The sequence below is a fragment of the Rana temporaria genome, chromosome 1 (assembly GCF_905171775.1).
Source record: "Rana temporaria chromosome 1, aRanTem1.1, whole genome shotgun sequence".
Classification (NCBI taxonomy): Eukaryota; Metazoa; Chordata; class Amphibia; order Anura; family Ranidae; genus Rana; species Rana temporaria.
The window spans coordinates 674382479-674392211 of NC_053489.1; the positions used below are offsets into that span (position 1 = coordinate 674382479).

Below are 9733 nucleotides of genomic sequence, written 5' to 3' on the forward strand. Positions count from 1 at the left end.
TGAGCCGATAAAGAGGTAATAAGTGCGCCAGATATCAGAATCCACACTTCCAGAGAACACACAGAGATGGGAGGAGATATAATGGACTGATAATAATCAGGTCAGGTTTGCTCAGCTGCCTCTATTTGTATAGATTAGAAGAATAGATAATGAGGGCGACGCACTATGAGCTCCGCCCACAACTGAGGGGCAAACAAAGACCGCAAAAATTAGAATAACATACAGGAACTCTTAAAGGGACATCAGTTGTTTAATATCTGGTCTTCTTTCCCACATAGAGATTCTATACTCTATACTTTCTTTTGGTGGCATTTGATCACCTCTGCGTTTTTTTTTTGCGCTATAAACAAAAATAGAGCGACAATTTTGTTAAAAAAAACACTAGGGCCCCCCGCTCGCTCCTGACTCCCGCGCGCGTGCCCGGCGGTCGCGATCACCACCCGCGATCGCTCGTTACAGAGCGGGGACCGGGAGCTGTGTGTGTAAACACACAGGTCCCTCTCCTGTCAGGGGGAGAAATGCTGATACAATGTATGAACAGAAGATCAGTCATTTCCCCTAGAGAGGCCACCCCCCCCTACAGTTAGAACACACCCAGGGAACATACTTAACCCCTTCCCGGCCCCCCTAGTGTTAACCCCTTCCCTGCCAGTGGCATTTTTATAGTAATTAATGCATTTTTATAGCACTGATCGCTATAAAAATGACAATGGCCCGGATTCAGAAAGATTTGCGCTCTATTTGCGGAGGCGCAGGGCAACGATTTTTCCCTGCGCCCCCGCAAATATTTTGCGCTGCCCTCGATTCACGGAGTAGTAGCTTTCCGTAAATTGCGAGGGCGCGCCGGCAAAATTGCCCGGCGTAAGCGCGCGCAATGTAAATGATCCCGCCGGGGGCGGGAATCATTTAAATTAGGCGCGCTCCCGCGCCGAGCATACAGCGCATGCTCCCTTCGGGAAACTTTCCCGACGTGCATTGCGGCAAATGACGTCGCAAGGACGTCATTTGCTTCAAAGTGAACGTGAATGGCGTCCAGCGCCATTCACGAATCACTTACGCAAACAACGTCAAATTCGAACGGTGCGACGCGGGAACGACGGGTATCCTTTAGCATTGGCTGCCCCTGCTTTTAGCATGGGCAGCCTTATGCTAAAGACGCCGTACGCAACCGACGTAACTTGCGTACGCAGGGGGCGCGCAACATTGTGAATCGGCGTAAGTATGCAATTTGAATACTATACGCTGACCACAATGGGAGCGCCCCCTAGCGGTCATCGCAAGAATGCAGCCTAAAATCTGCGTGGCATAAGAGCCTTATGCCACGCAGATTTTAGGCTGCAGTCGGCGTAACGAGTTCTCTGAGTCAGGAGAACTCGTTACGCCGGCGCAAGTCAGCAATTGCGCTGCGTAACTATGGTTACGCAGGCGCAATTTCTTTCTGAATCCGGGCCCATGGTCCCAAAAATTTGTCAAATGTGGCCGAAGTGTCCGCCATAATGTCGCAGTACAGAAAAAAAATCGCTGATCGCCGTCATTACTAGTAAAAAAAAAATATTAATAAAAATGCCATAAAACTATCCCCTATTTTGTAGACGCTATAACTTTTGCGCAAACCAATCGATAAACGCTTATTGCAATTTTTTTTACGAAAAATAGGTAGAAGAATACGTATCGGCCTAAACGGAGGAAAAAAAATGTTTTTTTATATATTTTTGGGGGATATTTATTATAGCAAAAAGTAAAAAATATTTTTTTTTTTCAAAATTGTCGCTCTATTTTTGTTTATAGCGCAAAAACTAAAAACCGCAGAGGTGATCAAATACCACCAAAAGAAAGCTCTATTTGTGGGGAAAAAAGGACGCCAATTTTGTTTGGGAGCCACGTCGCACGACCGCGCAATTGTCAGTTAAAACGACGCAGTGCTGAATCGCAAAAAGTGCTCTGGTCTTCGACCAGCAATATGGTCCGGGGGTTAAGTGGTAAAAATAAAAAAAATCGAATTTCTTCATGAATTTAGCCAAATGCGTATTCTGCTACATATTTTTGTAGTAAAATGTGCCTAGCCAGTGTTTGTGTGTGCTGTGTGGGGGAGGTGCTTGTACTAGGGCAGTGATGGAGATGTTTTGAAACTACATTTCCCATGATGCTCAACTGCACTGCAGAGTGCCTGAGCATCATGGGAAATGTAGTTCCAAAACATCTGGAGTGCCAAGGTTCACCATCACTGTACTAGGGGAACGCATGGATCCATGCCTCTACTTTGCAGGAACACAGGATCCATGCCTCTACTTTGCAGGAACACAGGATCCATGCCTCTACTTTGCAGGAACACAGGATCCATGCCTCTACTTTGCAGGAACACAGGATCCATGCCTCTACTTTGCAGGAACACAGGATCCATGCCTTTCCTACTGACAGAACGGCGATCCGCCTTGTTTACATATCGCCGTTCTGCCTCTCTGCCTAATGATCAGTGGGTGCCGGCAGACATCGAGTACCCGTAGCTGATCTGTGGGTGCTGCAGGTACCCGCAGATCAGCTCACACAGCGGGAGGCGGTCATGCATGCCCAAGACCCAGAAGTGCAGGAGAAGGAACTAGGGGCCAGATTCACGTAGAATCGCGGCGGCGTAACGTATCGTGGATACGTTACACCGCCGCAATTTTTCACCGCAAGTGCCTGATTCACCAAGCACTTGCGATGAAAACCTACGCCGGCGGCCTCCGGCGCAAGGCGGGCCAATTCAAATGGGCGTGTGCCATTTAAATTAGGCGCGCTCCCGTGCCGGACCTACCGCGCATGCTCCGTTTCCGAACTCCCGCCGTGCTTTGCGGGAAGTGACGTCATTTTTTTTTAACGGCGACGCGCGTAGCGTAATTCTGTATTCCCAGACGGCTTACGCAAACGACGTTATTTTTAAAATTTAGACGCGGGAACGACGGCCATACTTTACACAGCAATACGATTGCTGTGTAAAGTTAAGGCACCAAAAAAAACGGATAACTTTGCGACGGGAAACTAGACTAGCGGCGACGTAGCGAACGCGAAAAACCGTCGGGGATCGCCGTAACTCCTAATTTGCATACGCGACGCTGGTTTACGACGCAAACTCCCCCCAGCGGCGGCCGCGGTATTGCATCTTAAGATCCGACAGTGTAAAACAATTACACCTGTCGGATCTTAGGGCTATCTATGCGGAACTGATTCTATGAATCAGCCGGATAGATAGAACAACAGATACAACGGCGTATCAGGAGAAACGCCGTCGTATCTCATTTGTGAATCTGGCCCTAGGTACCCGATCCTGCGCAGGAGCGCCACCTTCCTGCCGTCTATATGTAAGTTATACGGTCGGCAAGCGGTTGAAGATCACATCTGGGAAAACAAAGGGTTTAGCAACAGCTGACAAATCAGGAAGTTTCAAAATGAAAAAAAAAACCAAAACACAATGCTAAAAAAATTGAAGGAAAAAGGAAGTACACAAAGTAAAAAAAAAGAAGGACTTTGTTAACCACTTGCTGGCCGGCCAGGGGTAATTTTACTGCTGCCTGGCGGCTCCCCTGGGCACGTACGTTACGTCAAACTTCCTGGTTTACACGCACGCCCCCTGCCTCTCTTGCTGTGGTTTGACACACGGAAATAGTTTGTCAGCAGGCTCACAGCCAAAGATTTTGGCTGTGAACCTGCTGATTGCTGTGGCCAATCACCAGGGCTGCCATCAGGGGGGTACAGGCAGTACACCTGTAAGGGGCCCGAATGGCATCCCCCTTTTTTTTTCGTCAGCACCCAAAGCCCCCCCCGACCTCTAAAAGGGGCCCGGTGGTCAGCAACCAAAGCCCCCCGACCTTAATTCGCGGCAGAACCCCCCGCCAGCTTCTCGATTTGCGGCGTCCCCCCCCATTCTCAACTTGCGGCGCCCCCCGCTTCTCAACTTGTGACACTCCCCCCCACTTCTCAACTTGTGTCACCACCCCCACCCCCCCCCCGCTTCTCAAGATGCGGATGCGGCAGCTGGTGCAGTAGATGCCGGCCGATATACGGGTCCTTGTTTGGTAGATGCCAAACTTACAGTCGACTTCTGTCAAACAAGCTTTCTGGAAAACCAGCAGCTGATCAGCCATCCTCCCCATGTTGAGGGCATGTGGCCTGGTATGGTTCAGGAGGGGGGGCGCTCTCTCATAGTATTTCTGCAGTCTCTAAACATCTCCAGTAGTATGTCTGCAGTCTCTGACCATCTCCTGTAGTATGTCTGCAGTCTCTGGCCATCTCCTGTAGTATGTCTGCAGTCTCTGACTATCTCCTGTAGTATGTCTGCAGTCTCTGACCATCTCCTGTACTATGTCTGCAGTCTCTGACCATCTCCTGTATTATGTCTGCAGTCTGACTATCTCCTGTATCATGTCTGCAGTCTCTGACCATCTCCTGTAGTATGTCTGCAGTCTCTGACCATCTCCTGTACTATGTCTGCAGTCTCTGACCATCTCCTGTATTATGTCTGCAGTCTGACTATCTCCTGTATCATGTCTGCAGTCTCTGACCATCTCCTGTAGTATGTCTGCAGTCTCTGATCATCTCCTGTATCATGTCTCCAGTCTCTGACCATCTCCTGTACAATGTCTGCAGTCTCTGACCATCTCCTGTAGTATGTCTGCAGTCTCTGGCCATCTCCTGTATTATGTCTGCAGTCTCTGACTATCTCCTGTAGTATGTCTGCAATCTCTGACCACCTTCTGTATTATGTCTGCAGTCTCTGACCATCTCCTGTAGTATGTCTGCACTCTCTGACCATCTCCTGTACTATGTCTGTAGTCTCTGACCATCTCCTGTACTATGTCTGCAGTCTCTGACCATCTCCTGTACTATGTCTTCAGTCTCTGACCATCTCCTGTACTATGTCTTCAGTCTCTGACCATCTCCTGTAGTATGTCTGCAGTCTCTGACCATCTCCAGTAGTATGTCTGCAGTCTCTGACAAACTCCTGTAGTAGGTCTGCAGTCTCTGACTATCTCCTGTAGTATGTATGCAATCTCTGACCACCTCCTGTATTATGTCTGCAGTCTCTGACCATCTCCTGTAGTATGTCTGCACTCTCTGACCATCCGCTGTACTATGTCTGTAGTCTCTGACCATCTCCTGTATCATGTCTGCAGTCTCTGACCATCTCCTGTATCATGTCTGCAGTCTCTGACCATCTCCTGTATTATGTCTGCAGTCTCTGACCATCTCCTGTATTATGTCTGCAGTCTCTGACCATCTCCTGTATTATGTCTGCAGTCTCTGACCATCTCCTGTAGTATGTCTGCAGTCTCTGACCATCTCCTGTATCATGTCTGCAGTCTCTGACCATCTCCTGTACTATGTCTGCAGTCTCTGACCATCTCCTGTATCATGTCTGCAGTCCCTGACCATCTCCTGTATTATGTCTGCAGTCCCTGACCATCTCCTGTATTATGTCTGCAGTCTCTGACCATCTCCTGTACAATGTCTGCAGTCTCTGACCATCTCCTGTATCATGTCTGCAGTCTCTGATCATCTCCTGTATCATGTCTCCAGTCTCTGATCATCTCCTGTATTATGTCTGCAGTCTCTGACCATCTCCTGTACAATGTCTGCAGTCTCTGACCATCTCCTGTATCATGTCTGCAGTCTCTGATCATCTCCTGTATCATGTCTCCAGTCTCTGACCATCTCCTGTAATATGTCTGCAGTCTCTGACCATCTCCTATAGTATGTCTGCAGTCTCTGACCATCTACCGAATAGGATGGGTGGCCCTTTAATGATGTCAGGGGCACACATAGAGCCACCTATATCCAGTAGGTTGAGCATTGAAAGGCCCGTTATACAATAAGTCTGATGGAATGTGACTACTGCCAACTATCCTATGTAGCCTTCACAGGACAAGTCCTATTTCCCTGGCTGGTCCTGCAATGTCATACTGACCAGAGAGGTAGAGTTCCTCCCTAGGACGGGCCGGGGGTATGAAATAGATCTGGGTGAGGATGATGATGAGGAACCCAATATGTGAAGTGACAGTTCTATACATAGAGGTGTGATCTCAGCCCTCGTTATAAAGAATTACGGGGCCTCTCATGTGTCCGGCTGGATCGCAGCTGTCTGATTGGTGGGATTGGACGCTGCATTCCTCGGGTGACATGTGCCCGTCGGTCCAGCCGTATATCACCATCTGTGTGTAATATAGGAGGGCAGCTGTGAGCCCGGGAACCCAATAAACACATTCATCTTCCAGTAAGGACTTCACATCCCATACAACATGGACTTCTTATTGGTGTCAGGGACGGTGTCACCTTCTGTTACCAGAAAACCCGCTCCTGACCCAGGTCGTCTTCTGTGTCCCCCAAACTTCGACTCGCATCCATCCCCACAACTCACCCGCAGAGCTTGCACTTGCAACCCACGCTCCATGTTACAAGAGAGAGCTGCCACGTGATCAGAGAGCGGTCATGTCACATGAAGCCACCGTGACACCCGGGAAAAAGACGCGACGTGAGAGACCGCATTACAAAAGACTAATAAAAACTGGGCTCAAGTTACAGGAGACTGCTGACTATAGTAAAAACTACCATATAGATACAAGAGACTGCTAATAATAACATCGGCTCCATTGTGACAAGAGGCTGCCTCGTGGTTACAAAAGACTGTTAGAAATGTATTCATAGTTACAAGAGACTGCTTCTTAGTTAGAGAAGACTGTTAAAGACAGCTTCGTGGTTACAAGAGACTGCCATGGGCAGCTACTACAGACTGCTTTACAGATAGAGGAGGCCGTTAGAGATGTCTTCATAGTTAGAGAAGACTGTTAGAAACTGATTCATAGTTACAAGAGACTGCTTTATAGTTAGAGAAGACTGTTAAAGACAGCTTCATGGTTACAAGGGACAAGAGACACAGTGATGGGCACAGTGGCTGCAATTGATGGCACAGTGGCTGCTTTGATGGGCACAGTGGCGACAATTGATGGGCACAGTGGCTGCATTTGATGGCACAGTGGCTACTTTGATGGCACAGTGGCGACAATTGATGGGCACAGTGGCGACAATATTTTGAGCACCAGCCGCCACTGGAGGAGACTGTAAACGACTGCTGCATAGGAATGGTGTCCCAAACCTCACCAGATTTGTAACCTTTCCACACTCCAAACCAAAAAAAAATTCAGGCTTTAGATACATTTTAACTGTCAAAAGTCTTGTAGAAGATTAGACAAAAACAGTTGACCCATTCTTCTCCTTTTCCTCCCCTAGGTGTGCTATTTGCCCGCAGAGCTGGGGCTCCACCAGGGTCCAGCACAAGCTCAAACAACAACGGCCGCTCCAGCCCGTCGACGGCGCAGCAGATGCCCCCGCTCTCCTCTTCATCACAAGGACACACTCCACCTAGTTCTTCCCCGTGAGCCCACGTGATGTCCATCCTCTTCCAGTACCCCCTTTAACCTGCATCTCGCATCCACACATGGGTAGGGTGGGCTTTCTCTGAGGTTGGTAACCAGAATTAACGGCACTGCAAAGGAGGATGTACAGAGAAAAAAAAAAAAAAAAGTGGCATTATTTTATGACTTTGTGAGGAGCCTCATCGAGCTTTCTTCAGTCCTGACCTCTGCCGGGGGCCACCAACCTCCTGAGCTTTGTCCTGCTACATGGTGGAAGCTCAGTATGCAAAACCACCAGAAAAAATATAAAAAACTTCTGACAATCTCATCTCCGTTCCGACCACCCTACCTCTAATAGACCTACCTGGAGGACACTGAGGGGCTCTTACCTCCTGTAGAGTAGAACCCAACCCTCGTCTACACCAACCATTTCCCAGGGCTCAGAGGGCTCGAGACATCTTCATCACCACAGGTCACGTCCAGGAAATCAAACCATGAAAAGAACCCATCAACCATAGCTTTACCAAAGAGATAATTGAGTTAATTTATTCAACCCTAACATATCTAGTAGAATAGATAAGTGTTGCTTTTTTTTTTAAAACTTTATTTCTGTGTTTGCAAAAAAAAAAAAAAAGTGTCGTCTTTTCAGAAGCGACCTCTGCGCCACAAACGGTCCTCCAATGGGTTTTTCACGCAGAGACATCGGTTAGGATGGAGTTGTAACATAACAAGAACGGCTTGAGATAACCAAAGACCCGTGCCAGCCTTCGTGGAGAAACACGAGACTATCACACATACCTCAGATTCAACAAAGTAGCCAAGAGAAAGGGCTGTAGACAGAGGCAGAGGCCTTATTCATCTAAGCGTCTTCGTTGGCCTGTTCCTTCAATCGGAATCTCCCTTTTTCGTTCTGCAGTTCCAGGAATAGTTTTTGAAGGGCCACCTAGACAGTTTTCATATCAGACATTTTGGTGGCTCCTTCTACAAGGTTCTAGCACCCTCGGCTGTCCTCTCAAGCGGTGCAGAGAGGCAGTGTTTCCTTTGTTAAATATTTTATCAGTTGTTGTGTGCTAAATTTACTATTTATAAGGGCCATGCACAGGAATTAGGGATCGTTTAACAGGTCTGCAAGAATCAAGATTCATTCCAGCTCTTATCACAAGCACAACTGGGGGGTCAAGCTATGGACAATTCAAATATGTACATATCATCAATATTCAGTAAAATAACTTTAAAACAAGCCCTTTCTTACCTCTGTAGCTACAGGCACTGTGGAACAATTTATTCTCAAACTTTGAAGCTTTTCAATGTTACTTTCACTTTCTCTCTGGAGCTTACCCCCCCCCCTCTTGGCAGTCACCTGGCAGCCAGCCTTAGTACCGTATTTATCGCGGTATAACGCTCTCCAGCGTATACCGCGCATCCCTAAAGTGGCCCTCTAACCTGTGGATAAAATGTTTTTTTGTACTTACAGTTTTGGTGTCTTGCGCGGCGTCCATCGGCGGCCTCGTCGGGTCCGGCGTCCTTCTGCGGCTTCGGGTGTCCTCTTCGGCGGGTCCGGTGTCCGTCTTTGGCGGGTCGGGTGTCCTCTTCGGCGGGTCGGGTGTCCTCTTCGGCGGGTCGGGTGTCCTCTTCGGTGGGTCCGGCGTCCTTCTGCGGCGTCCTCGCGGCCTCCCTGCTCGTTTCCCGCGCCGAGTTTGAATACTGCGCCGACATATACCGAGCGCAGTACACTCGTGTATCGTCGGGCAGGCTCGGCAACTGTCGCGCTGATGTCCTGTACGCTCAGGACGTCAGTGCGAGAGGCGCCGAGACTGCCCGAAGATACCTGAGTGTACTGCGCTCGGTATATGCCGGCGCAGTATTCAAACTCGTGGCGGGTATCGGCGTATATAGCGCACCCACGATTTTGCCCTGATTTTCAGGGCAAAATAGTGCGCGGTATACGCTGATAAATACGGTAATTACCACAGAGGGAAATCCAGAAAACCTGTTGGTGCACCTTGAGGACTGGAGTTGAGAAACACTGTTCTAATCTGTCATGCAGCCTCCCCCCCCCCCTAGAGCAGAGGTCTCCAAACTTTCCTAACAAAGGGCCATATTACGGTCCTTCAGACTTTGGGGGGGGGGGGGGCAGACTTTGTCCTGTGCATATATAAAATGCTGCATCAATAGCATTAGTGGAAGAAACGGTGCCCAATCGATGGTATCAGTGGGAGGAATTGGTGCTCAATAATTAGTAGTGATGGGAGGAATAATGCCCCATCATTGGTGTCAGTGGGAGGAAACGGTGCCCCATTGATGGTATCAGTGGGAGGAAACGGTGCTCCATCATTAGTATTGATGGG

The 9733-nt window shown here is 48.7% G+C and overlaps 1 protein-coding gene across 1 annotated transcript in view; it reads left to right on the top strand.

The window, feature by feature from the left end:
• ARID3C (AT-rich interaction domain 3C) overlaps positions 1-8828 on the top strand; it is a 262968-nt gene extending 254140 nt beyond the window's left edge. Inside the window, exon 8 of the mRNA XM_040335638.1 lies at positions 7261-8828. Coding sequence (XP_040191572.1) covers positions 7261-7409 — 149 coding nt within the window. The 3' untranslated portion in view covers positions 7410-8828. The remainder of the gene's footprint in view (positions 1-7260) is intronic.
• The last annotated feature ends 905 nt before the right edge of the window (positions 8829-9733 follow it).